The sequence below is a fragment of the Lonchura striata genome, chromosome 15, assembly GCF_050655825.1.
Source record: "Lonchura striata isolate lonStrDom1 chromosome 15, ASM5065582v1, whole genome shotgun sequence".
Classification (NCBI taxonomy): domain Eukaryota; kingdom Metazoa; phylum Chordata; class Aves; order Passeriformes; family Estrildidae; genus Lonchura; species Lonchura striata.
In genome coordinates this window covers 9,509,246-9,531,358 of record NC_140717.1, presented here as the reverse complement: position 1 = coordinate 9,531,358, position 22,113 = coordinate 9,509,246, and the positions used below count along the sequence as shown (strand labels likewise).

General features: G+C 42.0%; 1 protein-coding gene across 36 annotated transcripts in view; it reads left to right on the top strand.

Annotated features, from left to right (window-relative positions):
- Positions 1–22,113, top strand: part of ARVCF (ARVCF delta catenin family member) — a 249,299-nt gene that overhangs the window by 141,688 nt on the left and 85,498 nt on the right. For 22 of the 36 annotated variants that reach the window (XM_085592675.1, XM_085592682.1, XM_085592674.1 and 19 more), the window contains 2 exons: positions 12,676–12,714; positions 20,146–20,304. In XM_085592675.1, the coding sequence (XP_085448801.1) occupies positions 12,676–12,714; positions 20,146–20,304 (198 nt within the window). The remainder of the gene's footprint in view (positions 1–12,675; positions 12,715–20,145; positions 20,305–22,113) is intronic. The other 14 variants (XM_085592694.1, XM_085592695.1, XM_085592684.1 and 11 more) reach the window with 1 other exon arrangement.

Genomic DNA, 22,113 nt, shown 5'->3' with positions numbered 1-22,113 from the left:
GGTCATGTGGGAGGTGCAAGTGCACCTTGTGCCCTTTTGAAGGTGTGTTGCCCTTGTTTCCCAAGTGAGCTCCATTATGCATTTATAGACATCCTGATTTTCAGAAGAACAGTTGTTGCAGCTGTATGCAAAATAATGCGTTCAGAAGCAACAGGTGAGGAAAAGGGAAGTGGATTAATAATGAAACAGTTCACCTGTTCTCTGCCATTGGGAATATTGTCCTTGTTCACACTGGAAGGTGACCTTTTTTCCTGAAATAAAATTGGAAGATAGAGGTAACCATCCCAAAATCCACACAAAGGTTATGGAGGAGCTGATGATAGAAGAGACAGGAAGCTTTCGTAAAGCTGTGCTGTATTGAGCTGTGGAGTGACTGAACATTCTCAGGGGGGTCAGAGACCCCATAAACCTGGGTAAGGCTGCAGGGGACAGACCCCCAGTGGGCAGAAGGGTGGATAGGCTGAATGGGTGTCTTCTGTGTCTGATCTTGGTTAATGCTGAATGAGCTTACTATTTAGATGCTCACTCATAATGAGTTAGATAAACAGTGAAATAATTAACAAAGCGGGCACTTAAATGGTTATTGCATGCTTTAGAGCTGACTTTATTTAGATGAATGAGGTAGTTTATTCTGCTATTAGTTGTGCCCTAGCAAAAAGGATTTTCCCCCCTCTCTTTTTAATGATTAAACGCCACAAACAGAAAATGCACTATGGCTTTTGCTGGAAAGACAACACAATGGCCTGCTTCCTTCAGAGTTCATCAGAGACTCCCAGTGACTCACATGCAACTTCTGAAAATACTGTCTTAGTTTTCTCAAATGTCAAAAAATTCTCAGGGTCTTTGATACAATAGATCATAAGTCTTAAAATGTGGATATTTGACTTACTGTCTAATTAGGTCATGTCTGTAGCACAGTATTCCAGGTACTTTTAGGGTATACTTAGAAGTCTGTCTTCATTTTTGCCATTCTCTGAGCTGCTGATTCTTTTTCCTCAACTAGTTTTCAGCTCCAAGTAATCAGTCAGCAAAGCAGCTTACACTGGAATGCTCATGGATTCTTTCTGTAACCCCTGGTCAGCTGTAGGATACCAGATACCTCACACTCAGTGACTGAGCCCTAAACTGCAGATCTTTCATTTTTCACTGTATCTCATAATCTCTTTCTGTGTTGTGTGCCTTTCATGGTTCTTACTCAGTACAGATAATTTAACAAGACTTGCAAGCTGTTTGCTTTAGCTTTCATTCTTTCACACACACCATGTGTAGCCCATTGCCTCTGCCAATGAAAAAGAAAAGCAGTTACCAGCGCTGTAGACCCCTGACCTCAATTCTGCAGGTTTTCTCTTTTACCTGTTGCAGTACAGCATCCTATCTGTGCAGGGCTTGGATCTTGTGAGAAAATTCAAGGGCAGCCAGAGGGGTGATTCAGATTACTGCAAAAGCTGACCGAATTTCTGATGCTCTGAAGTATGTCACAAATGGGATTTTCCCCTTGCTCCTTTCTAAAAGAGCGAAGAGAGAAAGACTTATCACACTGACCATGACTGTGCAGAGCAGTCCTTGGAGTGGATGCTCTGTGTACTCTGTCTGGCATGGTTTTCTTTTTAAAGGTGTTACCAGAGAGACAAAATCAGCCGTCACACAAAGCCTCCCTTGGGAGAACAGTTTTGGTAAATCCCTAGATGTGAACTGTTCTTCAGAAATACCAATCAAGGCAGTTTTATCTCCCTGTCTCCTTTTGCATAGGGAGGGGTGTGTGTTTTCATCTGGCCTTCCCTTACTTAACCCTTCAGCCTTTTGGTACTGCCCTGGTCATCTGGCTATATTTTGTTAAAACTGTTACCTCCCACCATTCCCAGAACATTTCAAAGATCTGGAAGAGTGACTGGATGGAAAAAAGTTTTGTCATTTGTCATAGTGGACTTGCTTCATCAGAAGGCAGGAAACAAGACATTTAAGCACATTCTGTAAAAATGCTTGATCTTACTTTTTTTCTTTGTACTTCAGTTTTTTCTGAGCTCAATATATGAAATTGTCAAAGGTTTTTGGTATATATTCCTGAATTCCTATTGAAACCTTTATGTTAAGGAAATAAAGTTGTGAATTTGGACAGACAGATGTATTTGGATAGATGTGCTGGTCTGTGTAGTCTATTTAAGTGTAAATTTTATACATTAAAGTTGTCCTTGCATGGACTTTTTTATTATTAAAAGTGTCTTCTCTCCAGAGTAATTGCTCTGCTTTACTAATGGTTTAATTTTATTTCAAAAGAGCATTGTTTTTCCTTCAGGACAGTATTTGTGTCTAGAGTTACACTGAGAAGCTGTAGCTGTACCTTTCCCAGAGTCAGCCTCCAGGTAATGTACAGCTACAAAAGACATCAAGGACTCATTTGACAACCTGTACTGACAAAGTAAAAGTTGAACTTGGAAACTTTTTGAGAGTTATTGCTGTATTTATATCTCGCAAGAAGTCGCAAGCACTTTTTGTCTGGGGAGATCTTTGCAGGAAGTTCCCTTTAACTCTCTTGTGAAAAACTTTACTAATACTTTCCTTTTTCAAGAATAGAGAAGCAGATGGCTGAGGTAAATCTAAATCAGGTTTCTTTGTTCCTCTGATGGCCAAATGTGGATTTAGAGATAAATTCAAATGCAGTTGTGGCTTCTTCCCTGTTTACCAGACCCTAATAGGTGAATTCCCCCTCCCTCTGTCTGATGCTCTCAGTTGAGCTGCAGTAGCTCCTGGTGGCCTGCTGGAACAAGCTCTGATCCCTTCAGACCAGAGCTGTCTGCCAGGCTCTGAGCTGGTGCTCACTGACGGGAGCACGGGCGTTCTGTTGCCAGCTGCCTTTTGGGCTCTGTTCAGCTGTTCCCCAGAGCTGCTCTGCAGACATGACAGAACAAATATGACAGTTTTCAAAGGACCAGGCAGGAGTTGTTGTGGATGTCATCTTTCACCATCAACTGAATTGTCTCTGCATGCAGATCGCACTTCAGCATGGACCTCGTACAAGTGCCTCCTCCATCCTCAGTGTCCATGCTCACAGGGTGAAGCTGACAATACAAATCACATCTTCACATCTTTTCACCTAGTCTGATATATTTAATAAACAGATAAAATTATGTTTGCAAATTAGTCCACTGGGTAAGTTACCTTGTATGACAGAAGACAGGACTTGATCTGGCATGCACTCAGTGTATTTGAAATATTTTTTTTCCTAATCCCTTGATTAAAACCTTTGACTCCCCAGCTATTCTTCTGAGACTGAAAAATACTGCAGTATTTTAATAACTCTAGCTGGATTTTGCGTGATATTCCTGTTCTTTTTTCTTTAAAACAAGCAATGAAGAAACAGAGGAAAAAGGAAAGCCCAACAGCTGTGTAGAGTTGATATGCCTGGAAATTAATCATTAATGTCTTGCAGGTGGGCAATAAATGTGTTATGAAGTCTTCTGTATCTGCATGCAGGGTAGTGAACCATAACTAAGTGAAGTGCATGGAAAAGATCCCTTCAGGCCTGAATCCTTGAAGAGCGAATAGGTGCCTCCAGGAACAGCTCAGTCTGTACACAGCGGGTTTTTGGGGTTATGCTGGTGTGGTGTTGTGCATAGTTACTGTTTCTCCAAATCCTTTCTGTAGGTTTATGCTGTATCAGAGCAGCTGGAAACTGAACGTTTATCATTTTTTGCTGTTGTATGCCTTTTACTAGCATCTGGAGGAGAAATACATCCTCCTAAATTAACTGTTAAATGACTTAAACTCTGGGTGGGGCAGATATGCTGAATTAAAGAGGAGCAGTTCATTGCTTTAAGAGAGATTTGCCATCTCTTGGAAAGATAAAGTGCTGCACATGGGGCCATGTGGCATATTGCAAATCTTTTGGAAACAGCTCTCCCAGACAGGAGGAGTCATCCCACTTTTTCCATTTGCTGTGTTCCAACCACTGTGTTGTGCACTAATGTTTTATACGGGTCACTTCAAAAGTCGTGCTTGTCATATGCCCATTATCAACTGTAAATACGTTATTCAGACAGGTAGCACAGATCCTGCTGACTCTATTTGCAGCCTGCCTTAGAGAAGATGTTATTCTCTGAAGGTAGCTCTAATTTTTGTTCTAGTTATTATGTACTTGTAAAGAAATTATTAACAAGGCCTCTGATTTGGGAACGTGATTTTGTGTCTTTTCTGCAGCCTCTTCTGCTGCTTACCAGCATGACCTGGTAAGCATGACCATTTTCCTCTGTGGGAAGCTGTTTTGAACACATCACAATCACACCTTTTTATATTGATAGATGTTTATTTTGTGATATGCTTTAACCATTTCCTGCAGCAGAATTGAAGTTGTACATTTAAGCTGTCTTCAGCTTTGTTTTCTTGAGGTTGTAAGCCTGTGTTAAAATGTATTTACAAGAGGGTGGTTGTAGGATTGCTCTCCCCCCTCTGCTACTGCAGGGTGAGCACAGGCCATGTGGAATTAAATAATGGCATTTTGGCTGCACCTGAGACCTTTCTGTGAGAGCAGTTTCTGTCTGAATGATGTCAAATGCCTGGTCCTTGGGCCTGTCCAGCTTCAGTAAGCAGTGTATTGTAGTGTGTTGGTGCAATGGTAAAATCTTGGAACACAGTATTTTAATATAGCTCAGATACTCCTTTTCTATTGTAGAGACCAACTTCAGACTACTTCTGCAAGGGAGCCTGGGTGACCAGTGTCACCTGCATCAGGGATGCTGCTTCTGCAGTGTGAGTTCACCACTGGGTGTGGTAATTACAGTTGTTGATACTCAGGTTTCTGAATTGGACTAAGTGGGTATTGCACACGTGAGGGAATGCTGAAACTGGAGACCTGGACTAAATAAACATCAAAGGTCCCTGAATCTGCTAGAGAGGCTGCCATAATGAGTGCTTGTCCTTCCATACTCTGACAAAGGGTTTTCTGGCCTCTGCACTGTGTGGGTGCAGACCACTGTGTGGTTTAGGAGAGGTGGCATTGCAGTGGAGGGGGAATGTCTTGGAGAGTAAATTGTCTCTCTCAGGGATGAGGATGCCCAACCTCTGCTGCTGTGTGCTTAAAAGAGGGAGGTTGCAGGACTGCTCTCCCTCCTCTGCTCTCCTACAGTCTGAGCTTACACAGAGGCTGGTGCAGGATGTGTACTGGAGTACCAGGAATGACAGGAGTTTCAGTCCCTGCCAGCTGATACTGACATGTGTTGAATAAAGTATCTCATTGAGATATTGATAACATTAGAAAAATGATGTCACTTCACAGAGTTGTGCCAGATGTAGTCAGTATCCAAAAATACCTTTCCTGCACTGATGAAAGGGAGTGGGAGAGGATGTGATGGATCTAAAGGTTAGTTTGGTAGTAGTAGCAGCAGTTGCTAGACCAGGTTTGTGTAAGGAGTGCAACAGTGTGTGAAAGGAGCAGCCAGGGTTACTGCAGATGAGGGGCCAAGAGATGAGTTAATGGCCTCACATCAGCACCTCCTTCTGTGCTTCTGCTGTGTACCACACTTGTGGCTGAAGTAAGAGTGTGTGTTGGCTTTTTTAAATTATTATGGATTGGAGATTTTAAATGCGTTTTCCATGTCTTCAACCATAGATGCATACACTGTAAATTTGATGAATACAAAAACATAGATTAGTTTTTCAGATTGACTGGAGTGTTCTGATGAACCTCCTGGGTAGTCACCACGCCTGCCACCTTTCAGTAACAGCAGCAGGGCCTCCAGTCTTAAAAGCACAGCAGAGCATATGGGGAACCTATTAATTCAGTAGATATTAATTAATAAACACATTTCCTCTGGGGAGAACCTTTTAGCACATCCACTCTTTGGCCCAAGATTGCTTGCACGCACGAATGGATAGCAAACATGCTTTCCCGAATTGTCACTTGTTATTTCTTTACGGGCTGGGGAGTGCCTCCTCCAGACTGCTGCAGCCAGGCTGTGGGAGGGCAGACTGCAGCTGATGCTGGAGCGTGTGAGCCGGCAGCTCTCCATGGCAGCGGTGTTGGTGATGTTGGCAGGCGCCATTCCGCAGCCCGGCCTGCACTGAGCCAGGCCCGGCTGTCCCAGCTCGCTTTGTTTGCAGCTCCCTTCACCCGCGAGCAGCTCTGGTCCAGCTGCTCCATGTCCTGAGGCACAGATGTGCACAGAGCTGCTGTGCAGTGCACAGGGCATGGCGGAGCCTTCCTCTTCCAGTGCAGCAGCTGTCTGCATCCTCTGTGGCCCTGCACTGGCTAGCAGGGCAGGCTGGATAGTTCATACACACTGCAGGGCAATTCCCCCCAGTTCCGAACCTCCACAAGCTCCTGTTCTTTTAGAAGTAAATTCATTGTTCTGTCATCACGTTTGTATTGCTCCAAGGGTAAGAACAGTGAACATTTCTGCTGGAGCATGGTCATTGATGATGAAGGCTTTAACATCTCTCCACCTGCTCCTAAGAATGAATTAGCTCTCTTGTAAAATTTTCTTTGGAGAAACAAGATCCAAATGGTTTGCAAAAGCTTCTTGCTGCTGACCGTGTGAATTTGCTTGACTGCTCAAACTGGAAAATGCTGCATAATATTGTAAGAAATTATTTTCACTGATACTCTCTTCTTTGTGGGGTTTTTGCAGAAGGTGTGAAGGTGATGTTCTTGAAGCACCTCACTCACCGATTTGTTCTGAAATTGTCATTTTAATAGTGTAAAATTCCACTGAATTAATTATATAGACTTGTATTGAAATTTGCTTCTCTTCCTGCTGAGTGTCAAGACAGAAGTCTCCTATGGAAGTGCAAGTCCCTATGATAGAAAACCACCTTCATTGCAAAATATGGCAGTGCTTTAGAATGGGCAGTGTGCTGAGGTGTGACCTTACCAGTAGGGGACTGGACCAGAAGTGCTTGCTACCTTCATGGTTTCTTAGGTTCTTAACATTACACAAAATACTCTCCATTAAAAAAATTGTTTTATTTCTTGTACACGTGCAGGTGTGAAGTTGTGAAGAGGAGAAATTTTTTCATGGAAGTCTGTAAAGAATACAGGTTTCTCTGATGATCTCTCTTCCTCTTAGAGAAGTTATGGGTATAAAATGCATGATGAAAAGGTTTTATCAATTATATCTTTAAAAAGAAGTAAAATTTCTAAAGCATTTGAAATTTAAATATGCTACTTGATCTTCATGGAAGAGATAGTCAAGTGCCCCTTAAGAGCTCATTCACTGTGTGTATATTTATCACTTATCAAAATGTTACCTGTCTTTTCCAGCCACATGGGTAACCTTTCCTACTTGGTACTTGCAGCCTGTCTCCTTAGCAGGGAGACATACTAATCCCTGATGAGTGAAACTAAAATGGTAGGTGAAGTCAGCAGAAATCTTTCTACACAGTGAGCTGGCAGGGCAGGTTTGTAAGCCAGCAAACTGCAGTGCTTTGCAAAATATTCTGGATCCAAAAGCACAGTGAATTACATCTACCAGATTCACAAAGCTAGGATTAAGAATAGCTGTAATGTCTGCTGCTGAGGGTATATAGAGCACATTCTCTGGTCTATTTTCTGGGTTTCTAAACACATTTTAGATGTATACTAACAGCATGTTAGAATATATTTGGTGCCTTTTGTGAAGTGAATGATACGGTTATACTTTGGTTTCATGTAATTTTCCAAATGGAACCGTGCTCAGTTTAAACTTCTTGGCAAAAAACAGTTTTCTGTAGTTTCTTCTGTGATCAGATTTGCTGATGATTCCTTGTTCAGGAGTCAGTTTAATTTCTGCGTGTGTGAACTGATAAATGGTGGGAGGCTGTAAAAGCTGATGTGTTTGGTCACTGTTGACATAGATAATTTAATTAAGTGTAGAATCAGGCTAGCTTTCTGCCTGTGGGGTGTGAAGTGTTCATGGTGTTGGACACAATTTGCTGTTCAGGGTGGATGTCTTTGTCTTCCACCCGGGTAACTAGATGGGTACATTTGCTCTTCCTGATGTGCTGTCATCCCTTGTAAACAAGATTTATTAATTTGGCTCTATCTTTGCGTTGTGTTGTTCTTGTGCTTCCCTGGTATTTGTGGCTTGGGGCAGTATTCTCATGCCAGTCCTCAGCTCGTCTGCCAGAGCCTGAGCTGTCCTGCCCGGGGGCTGGAAGTGCTGGGGCTGGCACAGGAGCTTCTGATGGGAAGTGGGTTGTGATACATCTGAGCCTGAGCTCTCCTCCCCTTTCTGTACTTCCCAAATTAATCGCTCGCACGCCACCATGGGACAGTTCAGACCCGTTCTGTTCATGCTGAGCAGATGCAGAAGTGTCCCCAAGTCACACACAAGGCATTGTGCTGCTGCTGAGAGTGTTCACTTGTGTCAAATCAAATACTGGGCTTGTGCTCAGGTTTCTTTTTTTTATAATCTCTTCCCTGTCAGTACAAGATAGACATCTAATGAGAGCTTAGAAACAAAAAACACAGTCTAGGCAAACCACATAAAAAGCCAAAGAATGACATTATGGTGTTTGGACAGCCTTAATAAAGAATCTTAATATACTGCCGTGTGTGGAGGGAGCTGCTGCTTGCCAAAAGATTTATATGGTGAACAAAAGCAGTGTTAACAGGATGGAATTAAAAACCAAAATATTTCTTTCATACTTCCCCCTCCTTCTCTTTTCCTGCCACTTTTTTTCATGTAAAAGCCACTAATTTGGCTTCCACATGACACTCTTCTCATTTATGGGTTCTATCTCTTCTCATTTTTATCTGTCTTCCCTTTTCCGTGACGTTCTGTATTGTTTGGTTTTGCCCTCCTTGGATAGACTCCTGCATTTTGTAATACTTTTTCTCCTTTTCTCATCTTTTTCTGGCGTTCTTCAGGCTGCAGCATTGCTTTTGCAACTATTTGCCAGACATAATATCCTCCATGCATACGTTTATCTGTTACTAACTGTTATGCTCCTGATTTAGCAAGCTGAGATGTAGAATATTATGGATTTCTGTCAGATTAATTTATTTGTTAACAATTCATTAATATAATTGAGTGTTGGGTTAGTCCAGGTCAGAAAATCTGACTTGTGGATTCAGCAGCACCTTTTTGGAGATTTTTTTGCTGCTGGAGACTCTTGGAAGGAATTCAAAGACACTGGCTTTCTCTTGGGAAAAGAATAAACGCACAAGCTGAAAAGGAAAGTAGGATGAGCCCTGCCAGTGTTTGTTTCTGAGAATATTCTCAATGCTGTGCTCAGGGTGAGTCCTGGAGGCAGGAACAGTGTTTATGGCAGGGTGTTCATAGTGGGTGGTGGACTTGCTGCTGCTAGATTTGTAGTGATTGAATCTGTCTTACTGTTAAAAAAGGTGGGTGGGATGACTGTTTATCTTTGATTCCTTATGAAGAATTGGGAGAAAAATAAAACAGCTTCATTTGAACTCTGGGAAGACAGCTGTGTATGTAGAGGATCCCAGGACAGCTAATGCTTTATGGAGGACTTTGGTTTATTTCTGGCAAAATTTTAGTAGTGGAGGTGAGTCATGGGAAAGCCTATAAAGGAGGGGAGGCAAGCCTGGGTACCTGGGTGCTGGGTACTTTGTCAGGAGAGGTGTAAATGGCATGCCCTGCTCAGGCCTGATTTACAAAAGGAGTCTAACACAGGAGGACAGTTTGTGTGACAGGGAGGCTGTCACTGCTGCCAGCGTGCATGTAGGGACTTAGGCACTTGGAGTGGTTCTGGCCAGGGTGTGAGCAAACTGCCTAGGAGTTTACTAACACACCATATCCTGTTTGCAGCCTCAGCTTGGCAGGGCTTCTCTGGAAAAATTAAAGATTCTGTTTTCTGGCATAAAACCATAACAAGGAGTGGGAGGGAAATGCAGCTGTCCTGTCCTTAGGTTCAAACAGCTCATCTTGCCAACAGCAGAGAAGTGCAGCCTTCAGAGCATGAGTTTAGTTTTCTGACTGATGGTTGTTAATAGCAAGTCCTTAATTTCATCCTGATCTCTTGTTTTGATCTGTGTGTGTTTAATTGAGAAATGGCTCTCCCTCAAAAGCCCTCTGAGAACCTGCTTGAAAGTGATTTAGACTGCTGACTCTTGGGCTGCATCTTGTCTCACTATTCATCATATTTGAATTCCATTGTGAAGTCCGAAACAAAAACACATCAGAAATAATAATAAAAAGGTACTGTGTAAATAATTCAGTGCTTGGCAAACGTGATAGGATTTTAGAATGCCACTGCTTTAATGTAGAAGAGCTGACTGTATACACAGTGCCAGGAGGAGTGAGTGGTCATAGAAAGATGTCTATTTCCAGCAAGTATGTGGAACCATTAGCCAGAGCTGATGAGAAATGGAAAAAGCCAAACTCATTTAACTAAGAAACCGAGAGCTATTTTACATTGCTGGTGAAGGTATTTACCTCTGGGCAAGTGACTTCCACCTTAGCTTAAATGACTTTTTCCTTTTCGAGATTCATGCTGTAATAGCAGTCCTTGCTGAATGGGTGCCTGTCAATATTGAGCACTCTTATTATAAACTGAATGGAGCCAGTGGTTTCCCATTAATTTTCCAGGTGACAGTGCCTGGATAGATGGTGCTCATCTCTTTTTCCCCTTCAGTCCCTGGTTCCTGCTATCCCACAGCTATTTCAGTTATGCTGGCACAACAGGTTTTTGGGAGTTGTGCTGTAGACAACAAAGGCTGGGGAATGGGACAGACAGTCCTTCCTGGGCAGTGGTGGCTTCTCCTTTGACACAGTGCTCTGGTTTGCAATTTGGCCTTCCTTGAAGTATTGTTTGACAGCTCTGTAGGCCCAAAGATGAACAGGCATCATAAGCCCCTTCTCTGGCCGACAGAAATCTCTTTATTGCGTCTAAGTGTAGTTTGCTGAGGGCAGGTTGGGTGCAGATGGGGAATTTCTTCACAAGCTTTAAATAATTTATCCTTAACCTGAAAAATCTTCAGAATGTTGTAGCAGTCAAGTTGTGTGCATTATAAGGTTTATGAGTAAATGGAAACATGCTTCTTAAAAATCATTAGGTCCAACCTGTTCAGCAGCAAAATTTTTCTATGTGTTTCTTTAGTTGCACAAGTCGCACTTGCTGTCTTAAAATTTGATGTGTGTGTGTCTTGTCAGTCTGCATCACAGACATTGGCACTGGCTAAACCTTTCTCTCTGAAGGGCTCTCCTTCAGCTTTCTATTATACCTTTAGGCTCTTGACTGGTAATCAGATCACTCCTTGACCTTCTTCTGAGGTTAATAGCTCAGACTTTGTGTGTGAAGGAGATCCTGTTCTCTGGCTGTTGTGTTGGGTGTGCTCTGAGCCCAGTGTGGTGTTCAACGTCCTTCCACAGCTATGGATATGAAAACTGAACTTAGCATTTTCTCTAATATCCAATTTCTCACTTTTTTTGTTTGTTTGGGTTTTTGTTGTTGTTTTTTGTTTTGGAGGTTTTTTGTTCAGTTGGTTTTTTTGGGGTTTTTTGGTGGTTTGTTTTTTGGTTTTGTTTCTTTTTTTTTCTTTCCTCTTTTTTTCTTTCCATACTGTTTATTGCTAGTTTATCACAGGCACTTATCCTCTTCCCAGTGTGTGAGGTCTGGCCATGTACAAGTAGGGGTAATAAGGTCAGTCTTAGGGAATAAACAGAAAATGTGTGAAATAAACAGACTACCAGACAAAAAACCACGGTGAACTCTCTTGTGTAGCTGAAATAGCACAGTAACTGCATTGCTCTTGGGAAATTTGTCTTTCTGCTGGAATCTCTTCCATTTGGAAGATTTACAGCAGTCAGAACAGCCTTTGGCTTTGTTGACTTGTGTCTCTTGGTGCTCCAATGGATTTGTGCCTATCCAGAGACCTCCTGCACAGTTCCTTTCCTGCTGTCCCCTTTGGGCTCTCCGGGGCTGCTCAGCAGCAGAGCCAGGCTGTGTCAGAGGCTGGTCACACGTTCCTGCTGTGCTTTGTGCAGACCATGGCTTTTGGTGGGGGCTGGAACAGGCTGAGATGCAGAAGGAAGAAATAGTGTGTGATTTAACAGGGGTCATCTCCTGGGGAGCTGCTTGGGCTGACACAGTCCTGCTGCCTCACTGCCAGGCAGCCCTGCTCTGGGGCTGCACGGTGGGAGACACTGGCAGGCACAGTCCTTGTGAGACGGGCCATTGGATTTATTGTCAATTCTTTGTATTCCCTAGAATGAGAAATCATTTGTTTTAAGGAACAGCTTTCTTGGAATGCAGGCTTAAAAAATCATCAGTAGTCTGTTTTCTAAACCCTCAGGTTTAGAAAAGCTTTTTTTGTTGTTGTTTTTTTGGATTTTTTTTTGCTTTTTGTGTTGTGTGTTTTTCCACAAAAAGCATTTTTGTTGCATAGTTCCGATCTACCAGCAAGATTGTGGGTGGGTGAGGAGATGAGTTAAATTTAACACTGATCTGATATGGCTCCTAGGACACTCAAATAATGCTCCAGCCTTGGTTGCAATTCAAAGAATGCAGAGATGGTTTGCATCTGCCTTGAAGTTAAAAGCAATTCTCTAAGGTAGTTTTGTAGCAGTGCAAGTAGGCGTGTGTGTGTTAGCCTAGAACTGGCTGTGTCTGGCAGGCTTTGCTTGAACTCACTAATGAGATGTGAAGGTGGCTGGGGTAGAGCCTGGGACACACAGACTGCATAAAGAAACCTGCTGCTCTCACCTGCCAAACTGACAGTTGTTTTTTTTGTTTTAGATGAAGGACCTAGCTTGTACTTCTGACTCCCATGTGCATGTAAGTTTGGGGACTTGATATCTAGTAATACATGCATCCATTTAATTTGTGATCCAAACTCTGTGGAGCCTGGAAGAAAAAATGAAATCTGAATGCTTGTCTTGCAGAAAGGAATGTAAAATTAGTCATCCCACACCACCCATAATGCCAGTGCTGTAGAGGCAGCAGGTGGAGATGAAGGAAAAAACTTGGTGGAAAATTATAATCCATGCTATAACCTCATCCCACTAAAAATCTTCCTGATTTAGCCTTGGTTAGTTCATCTGAAAGACTCCGGAGAGGAAACAAGTCAGGTCTGTTTTGGGTTTGGTCAAAGATTAGGCATGCAGATTTACATTCTGTTTGTCTTTGGGACGTAGTTTGGCAAATTGCAGTGAACTTGCTGTACAAATCTTGGTGAGAAACAGTAATTTCCTGCTCAGTTTCCTCTGGGCAGGCTGTCCAGATAAACACTGGCCATGCTGTTGACAGTTAAGGGGAAGGAGAGCTCTGTGTACCAGTTGCTCTTTCTTGTTTTGGGGTTTGGTTTTTGATTTTGTTGTTGTTGGGGTTTTTTTGGGTTTGGTGGGGGGTTTCTTTTTTTGGGTTTTTTTTTTTTTTGGGCCCTGTATAATTTTCATATTACAAATAATGGCTTATGCTTCTATTTTAATACTTGATCTTGCTGAACTACTGGGAGAAAAAGGGCTTATGACTAAGGGACTGAGTGATTACTTGTGATACCCTTGTCCTGTTCTGGGTTCTACACAGAATATTTACACTGGGGCTTTGAGGCCTGGATTCATCCTCCAGCTTTAATGCTCTCTTGAAGCACTAGATAAAATTTCCCTGCAGAATCAATGGCAAGAACTGGATATGTCCAAGGAAGTAATTTAGTCTGTGCAAGATCTGTTCTCTGAGGCTCCTGCTCTTCTTTTAACTAACAAGAAAGAATTAAGTTATCCTGCATATAGATACCTTGCTAAGCTGCCTAAAGTTAGATGGTGTGAATTTGAACCTATTACTCATCCATTTCCCCATCTGGAAGTTGCATATCCTCAGACTTCCTTCCCAGGAGCTGTTGAGGTGAGCAGAAGCTTTGTCACATTGCAGCACTGTTGCCCTTTGCAGGGAAAAGCTGCTAGTGAAGGTTTTGTTCAGAAAATCCAGGCGCACGTGTGGTTTCCTGAGCATTACTTTAATGTAGTGACACTGATTAACATATAAGTTTTAAGTATGTATCATCACATCCGTTGAAGTTGACTGAGATGTAATGTCTTGACATCCGTGGTTAACACCAATCAATCTGAGGAGCAGGGCAGGGCAGTAGAGAGCCCTGAGACACCTTGTCAGAGTGACAAATTGCCCTTTCTGACTCAAAGGACCAGCTTGCATGGCAGAGTTAAACAGCTCCCGCAGAAAGAAGAGGAGAGCATGGGAAAAACACCAGATTTGTTTAGGCCTTCCCATGTATTTTTTGTCTGTTACTCAGAGTTGAAGGTCTTTTTTTCCTCAGTCTGAAACAAGAGCAGGTTGAGAGGAGCAAAGCCCCTGGGATTCTGCCTCTCCCACTTCTCGTTCTTATAAACTGTTTACAATCTCCTTCAGTTTCCTAGCTTTGTATGGAAAAGTTCAGTGGGTCAGCTTTCCCTTTAGCTTCATCCATCATTCCAGTCAATTAGAAATAGTTGAGGGCCAATTGCCCGGTCTTCCATTAACTGAGACACTTCAGATTGTTTAAAATAGCATAAAAGGCCTCTTTGTTGACCGCTGGGCAGGCGCTGGGTTTGCCCGTTGATGGGCAGCTACCGCGTGGCTGAACAGAACCCCAGTGTGTCCTGCTGCACTTGAGGGATGAATGTTGCTGCTCCAGGCCTTGTCTGGGTTTGATTCCTTCTCCTTCACCTCCGCCTCTTGCTCTCCCTGAAAGGTGTGATGCCTTCAAAGGGTGAATTACCATGCCTGCTTCCAAAGAAACCCGCTCCTCTTTGTTGCTTTTCAGAGCTCCAGTAGCTAAGGGTTTTCTCCAGTTGCTGAAATGTTCCTTTTAACCTTGGTGCTTTAAAAGCTCTTGGCATTATTTGTTCGTTGCTTGTCGTGTGTGTTTCTGAAGGACAAAGGAAGTGTGTAAGTGTTCAGGAAACAGTTGGTGCATTGTGGTGTGGGGCTGAGTTCATTCTGGTACCCTGTGCCAGGACAGCCTGCTTTCATTTGGGGCTGACATTTCCCTTCTGTTCTGAGCTGACCAGCCTTAGGGCAGAGCTTGTCAGAGCTCTAGCAAAGCTTCAAGCTTTCTCATAGGTTGATGTGCTTGGGTTCACATTGAAGTGCACTGAATCCATTGTATACATACATATACATAAATATATATATATATAAACCCCACATTTTATTTCACATGAGAAAGCAAAAAAGTAAGTTTACTAAATGGATGTTTGTTTATCTGCAGCAAAGTAGATATTTATGTATTCCCATGTCATTGTCTGTATTGCAGACTCCCCTTCCAGCATCATGTGTTTCACTACAGGCTGGTCCATGTGCTTTTTGTTGTTCTAGAACCATCTTATTTGAGTGTGCCATCATTTGATCCCAGTTTTGACACAATGTTTCCCCAGTCATGAGGAATTTGGGTAGGTTTGGCTGTGTATTTGTGCTTTGGTGCTGAAGACCTGGACCTTGTTGTGTTTCTTGAACTGGGGGAAACAGCCTGTGGCAGTCCTTGAGCTTTAGGTCTCTATGTGCTTGCAAGAGGGGCCCTGCCTTGCTGTAGTGCAAGCACTGCAGTATATGAGGGCTCACCTGAATGTGAAGAACAAATTAAGAAGACTGAGACAGTTTCCTGTACTGCTGCCCCTTAGAGGACGTGGGCTCAGTGATGGGCAAGAGCTGCTCAGCTTGGAATTCACCTTTTGCACTGCTGAGATGCACAGAAAGCTCTCAGGACAAATCAGGGCAGGGAGCACAGGCAGGGATCTTGAGGCTGTGGTGAAAGTAGGGTGCTCTGACAAAGCAGGAGGCTGTGATAACTAGATTGGAGAGTCTTTAGCTGCTAGGGATTTGGATCTTGTACTAGAAAAAAAATCTATCTCAAATACACCAATTTCAACAAATTCCATCAGTGATTTTCTTCTCTGATGTCTCAGTCTGATGCAGATCTCAAGACAGACTTTTTTTCAGCAGCTATGTTCCTGCAGACTTGCTTTTTGTGTCCTTCTGCACAAGGCTTCAGCAAATAAAAGCTTGAGGACATGACTGTGCTGGAGGTGCAGACCCGAGTGGGAAGGAGACCATTGGAGCACAACACCAGCCTGAGATTTGACTCCAACAAAGCCAGTGTTTGCTTGCTTTACACTTAGAAATAATCTCATGCTTCGCAGAGATTGAAGCTTTAACGAGTAATTTAAGGAGTAGTACAGGAGAGAGAATCCACATTTAATTCAATTAGCATTGTTGTCCAATGCCATTAATTATGCCCAGACTTGTAATGTGTTTCACAGGAGCTGATACACTTGAGCTTTGTCTGGGCTGGGGTTGACTGAGGACAAATATGTCCACTGATGTAGAATCTGGCCTTTGTGCTTTGCAAAAATGCTCAAATCTGGTATCTGACTGTAGCCTGGAGTAAGGAGTAGCTGGAATAGCCTGCACTGCAATCTTCAGAACAAAGGAGATCTTGGGGAGAATGAAGATTCAATGTACATGATTTCAGTGTTCTTGAAGAGATGCTGTTTTAGTGGAAATAATAATCTCCTGCAATTTTATATTATTTCCAGGCTGTTTAAAATTGTTCCATAGGCAGAGAATGAAGAACTTTGTTTACTGTGTTGAAGTAGGATGTCTGATCCTCCTGGGGGAGGTTATTCTTTTAATAAAACAGATATAAAATAGCTACTCTGATGGAAATACAATGCTAGGAATTGAAATGGTTATGATTACAGAAGCTGTAGTAGTCTAATGCAAAATAAGCCCTAGGAGATAGGTGCCCTAAATGATAAATCACTGTTCTTTAACAAAACATGAATTACTGTTACTTTATGTTTCTTGCTTATTTTACAAGGTCTTTAGCTGTTTCATCTGCGCTTAACTTTTACAGGCTGGAGGTAATTTGATTGTTGCTTTGTGTTGTAAATAGCCTGGCTTTTTTAAAGCACTGGAGATGCAAGTATGAATCAACAGGACAGGATTCATTTGGTCTCAAAAAAGTAAAAGTCATGACTAGTGACACCACATGCAGTAACTGCACTGGAATCTATTCTTATAATTTGGTAGCATTTTGTAATCTCATTGCTTTTGGTTTGAAAGCCTCCAGTAATGTAAATAAGTATACGTTTTTTTGAACTGGAATTAACCTCCTTCTAGCAGGTAGGGAACTACTGGTAGCATTATTCATTAGGGGTGTCATGTTCCGGCCCTGTCCAGCAGCTTGTGGTTTACTCTGGATAATTAGGCATACCTGCCAAATGTTTGGAATCTGAGATGCTGAGATGTATTTAGCAAAAAACAGCATCCTAAATACTGGCTTCAAAGCTGAGCACAGAGGAAGTAGTTGAAAAGGCTAGTGTGTCCCAGTTTCTACAATTTGTGCTGACCTAAAATCCTTAATGATGGTGTCTAAAGACAGATAACAAAATCTTTGCATCTTTTCTACATTAATGTTAGTTTGTGACAGCTCCTAGCTAGCAACGTAGAGAAAGCACTGGGTTTGGAGATCAAAGAACCACCTGGTTCAGGGTAAGCTGGGTGACAGGCTGTCCCCTTGGCTCACAGCATTCCTCAGAGCTCACATAGTAAGAAGAAGACACAGATGCTGGCTAGTTGCCTGTCTGTGTTGAGGTATCTACCTTGAGCTTTGCAAGCTTTTAGACTTTCTGATGCCTAGGACAGACTCTTGCTAACAATAGTTTTCTCTTGTAGGAATGCAGATCTGTACCCTATCTGCCTGAATCTTAATTTTAGAAGCAGCCAGAGGATAAAAACCAGCACAATGCTCATTTTAAAGTCAATATGCTCTAGCTTGCAATTTGCTCATGTTTTAAGTGCCCAACTTTTAAGGTTTCCTTTGCCCACAGGCAGTCTGAATACAAAGGCAGACTCTCTATATTTTTTTAATAAAGAAAAAGTATTGCAAAAGCTCAAAGAACAAAATATTTCTTTCCACCTTCCATCTCCTCAGGTTTATTATCAGAAAACAGAGGCTGCCTCTATAAAGTCTAGAGGGGAACAAAGAGATGCCAGCACCTCAAGTGCAGCTGGAAATGAAGGTGGTGGATGGGCTGCGTGTGTGTACATACATGTGTGAGAGGAGTGAGAAGGTCCCACCTTGAAGCACTGTTGGCATTCGATGGTGAGGTTTACAGGGATAAGGTGTTGTGCAAAAACCCTCTACAACTAACTGATTTCTTTGTTCTTGGTAAGGTTTGAGTGAAGATGAATAAAAGTTCTGAGTCTCTACTGTATTGCAGTATTGTGTAAATTATTCTCTTTGGAGGAAAGCTTCGCTGCAGGGTGTAAGAAAGGGAGTTGCAGTAATAACACAGTATCTTATGTGGAGAGAATAATGTATTTATTGCAGGAGCAAGTTCCCCTTCTGGAGCCACACGCAGAAGGCACGATGTGCCATCTGAACTCTATCATGAGGAATTCAGCATGTGTCAGAAGTTATTTGCCATTAATAATTTGAGACCTGCAGACTGGAAGGAGTGATTTTCTTTAGGATTTCAGAAACCTTATTCTTGTGGATTGATTGTGTAACCTGAGTTATTCTGTGGTTTCAATAGAAATGGAAGTAGTGCCTGCTTGTATCACTTCTGGTGCCTCATCTTTGAAGGCTGTCTCTGTTGCATTTTGACTGAGGTGATTGACAGAGGCTTATTGTTATGGTCTTGGTTAATATTAGTGCTTACCTGAAAATGAGGGTGGTTTTCTTACAGAAGTCTGAATTCCAGAAGGTCAGAATACAGCTGTAAATAAAGGAAAATTGGGCCAGGGGTATCTCACTGTGTTTAAAGAGAAACTGTAGATCCTGCAAGAATTAAATGTGGACCTTTATAAGACATCAGCAGCAAAAGGTCATTGTGGGCCTGCACAACACACGGCACAACAACAGGGGGAATCCAAAGGCTGTGGCTGGGTTGAATGCAATTCTTCTGATACAAAATTTAGTGTTGTAGTTCTCTGGTGATGAAGCTGTTCACACTTGGGAGAACATTTAAACCATTTTGTAATTAGGCTTAGCACCTCTATTGCAGCAGTTTAATCCCAAGCTTTTTTATTTTCTTGTGATGTGAAGAGAAAGGATGGATTTGCCAGTTTTCTTTTGGCGAAGTGTTCAGTTTGCAATTTTGGGCTCTGTGTCATTCTTGGATTTTCTGTTTGGTTTTTAAAATACGTGTGTAAAAAAATGTGTGTGTGTGTATATAGCTGTTAATAAAGGATACTCTTGGAGTGTCTGACAGGATGTGCCAGCAGAAGCCCTTTTTTGGCTTTAAAGCCTATGTAGCCAGATACCTTCAGGGCTGGTAGTGAAATGATCAATTTGTAGTTTCATTTTACGTGGCTGAGGACTCACAATGCTGGGCAAAAGTCTGATTTCTCAGTGTGTAAGCTGGTTCTTTATTGGCCTCTTGCTGGGAAACTTCTGAAAGACATTCATCTACCAAAGGGAGCGTCTCTGATTTCTGTGCTGGAACACACAATTGCATAAGAAAAAGGAAGGTTCTGCTGGCGAGCAGCAGAGTGTTCTCTTTAGGCAGTATCTCTGCAAGAACCCGCCTTTGATCTCCCTACTTTCTGTTTAGATTTTATTATGTTGTCTATCAGTTGTAATTTAAATAAGCTTGTAGCCAGTTAGACCTTACAGACTTAGTTAAGATGTAGGAAGGGAAGCATTTTACTGAATTAATCTCTAGCCATGAATTTTTTGTTTAATTATCGTCACTTTGGGCAGTTTGAGAGAGGTGTCTATTTAATTGTAGGTGTTGATGTTTTATAGCCTTCTCTAGTCTCCAACTGAGTGTACTTTATCAAATGCAAAGAAACTTTCAGTGGTGTGTAAGATTAAATGCTCTGAACAGGCCCAGTGGGCCTGTTCACTGCAGAACTGAAAGAATGTTTTTGCAGACAGAAATTCCACTCCTATGCTGGGCATTGAAGAGAAAGCTTAAAGCAGATTTAAATACAAGATAGTAGTCTGCTAGTCTGTTGCCTGTTAATGTGAAGTATTTGATAGGTGCTTCACATGATTTCAATTTGCTGCACTGAGCTCAGTCATACCAGCACAGTTACAGCAAGCTTGTCTTAGACAGGAAATACTCCTTTCTCTGAATCTCTGCTTGCAAAATGTTGGGTAAAATGTGGGTTTTTTTCAATCAAAGAAACTGAAATCAGTGGAATAGTTATACACCATGATGGTAGAAATGAGAAATTATTTTTTTTTAACCTGCTTCTTTATAGGAACAAAGCCCCAGTAACCAGACTTCAATAGCAATGATGCAAGAGCCTCAAGAAATGGTGGAAGAGACAGTTACTGTGGAGGAAGACCCGGGCACTCCCACTTCCCACGTGTCTATTGTCACTTCTGAAGATGGAACCACAAGGAGAACTGAAACTAAGGTGAGAGGTTAATAACCACTGAGGAAAATGGCAAAGTGCCATCTAATCATGGAATAGAAATAGCAGGGAGTAGCCTGAGTGATGACAATCATGCTATTGTGATCCTCAGTGATTTTGAACATTGTGTTTGCCAGCAGAGCTGAGTTCAGGGCTTTTTCAGCTTCACTTCTGTGTCTAGATTGGTCCCTATCAGCTGTGCTGATTCTGCTGCTCATGGAGCTGTGAACCGAGCGTAGAAATTATCCAAGTTAACCAAACAAAAACACCAGAACCCCTTCTCAGGCTGCTTATTCTTGTAACATTCACTTCATTCTACTGAAGTAGTTCACAGCATTGCCTGCAAACAAAAATTGATGAGTTGGTAGGGTTTGTCTGAGAATATGTCTAAAATTAGGGACAATCTATAATAATATTATGTGATTATGCATTTGTCCTGTAGAACAAGAAACAGCCTGTGTAAATAACACCGTAGCATTTTAACTCTGCAACAATCTTGTGAATGGCATCTTACTCCTAATGCATGGGGAAAGCTGAGTGTGCTCTCAAGTGACTGTGCCTCAGGTTTGGCTGGTTTACAGGTGTGGCAGATGTTCTCATTTTCCTGATGTCTTTTTGTTCCTCGTGTAAGGTAATTTTGCATCTCTGAGCAGGTGCTGTGTGCTCATGGCTGCCTTGCACGCTTTCAGTGCCACTGGAACATTACAGAGATTAAAGGTGATTCCCCTTTTAAAAACTTCTAAACAAGACTGAGTTTAAAAAAAAAGGGGGAGGGGATTGTTCAACTGCTGTCTATGTTAAAAGGAGTTGAAGAAAGGTCACTGTGTAAATCAGTGTTTATTTTCACTGGTGTTCCAGATTTGCAGTCCTCCAGGATATCTATTCAGGACATCAGATCCTCAGGTTGAAGTAAATGAATGTTGATTTCCTGAGGTCAGTAAGCCTGTACAGATTATAATATACTGAGTATCTGGTTTAATTGTTGTTGCAGTTAGTTACAAGGTAAATGTAATTGGCCTATTTTCTCATTGTTGAGAGGTGATTAAGGTCTTAAAAAAATAAAACAGATGAATGAAAACCCTCCACATTTTTATTAGCTCTTCAAATAATCGAATGTATTTAGTTTGTGACTTACATGAAAGAAATGCTATTTTCTTTCTAGTAGCAGCAACAACAACTGTTATTTGCAGGAAGGAAGTGATAAAATTACAGTGGGGATGGACACCTTTTCATATGTACTAATAGTAGTGCATAGTTTTAGAAGGCTGCAAGAGCATAAGATTATAGCTATGACTGTAAAAATAGAGGTGAGGCCATGCCTCACCTAGATAACAGGACCACATGGAGTGAAGTATTTGTCTGGAATAGTCATGGCCCTGATAAAAGCTGCGTGTTTGTCACGGCTCAGAGGTGTGATTTTCTCCTCTGTGTTGGGGACCTCCTGCTCTTCCATCTTCCCACAGATGAGTGCAGTTGCAGCTTCAAAACAGGCATTGTAGCTGCATATGGAAAAGGAAAATTGAAAAAAACAGCAACCCTGGAGCTACTGTTCCATTTCAGAGAGCAAGGCTTTCTTGTGTTACTGCAGGTCATTGCAGGCACTGAAGTGTGCCCAGGATGGGGGCAGGATGTGTAGTTGTCTTACTCTCCATTTGTGTTGTTTCAAATAATGCCACTGACTCCAGCTTAAGTACAACCCAGAGCTGTTTCCTGGTAATTTATTGCTACAAGGACCAACAAAAAAAAATACTAAAAACCTAGTTGTTGCAAAAAGTGATTCTGAAATGTCAAAACACAACCTGGTTTAGCCCT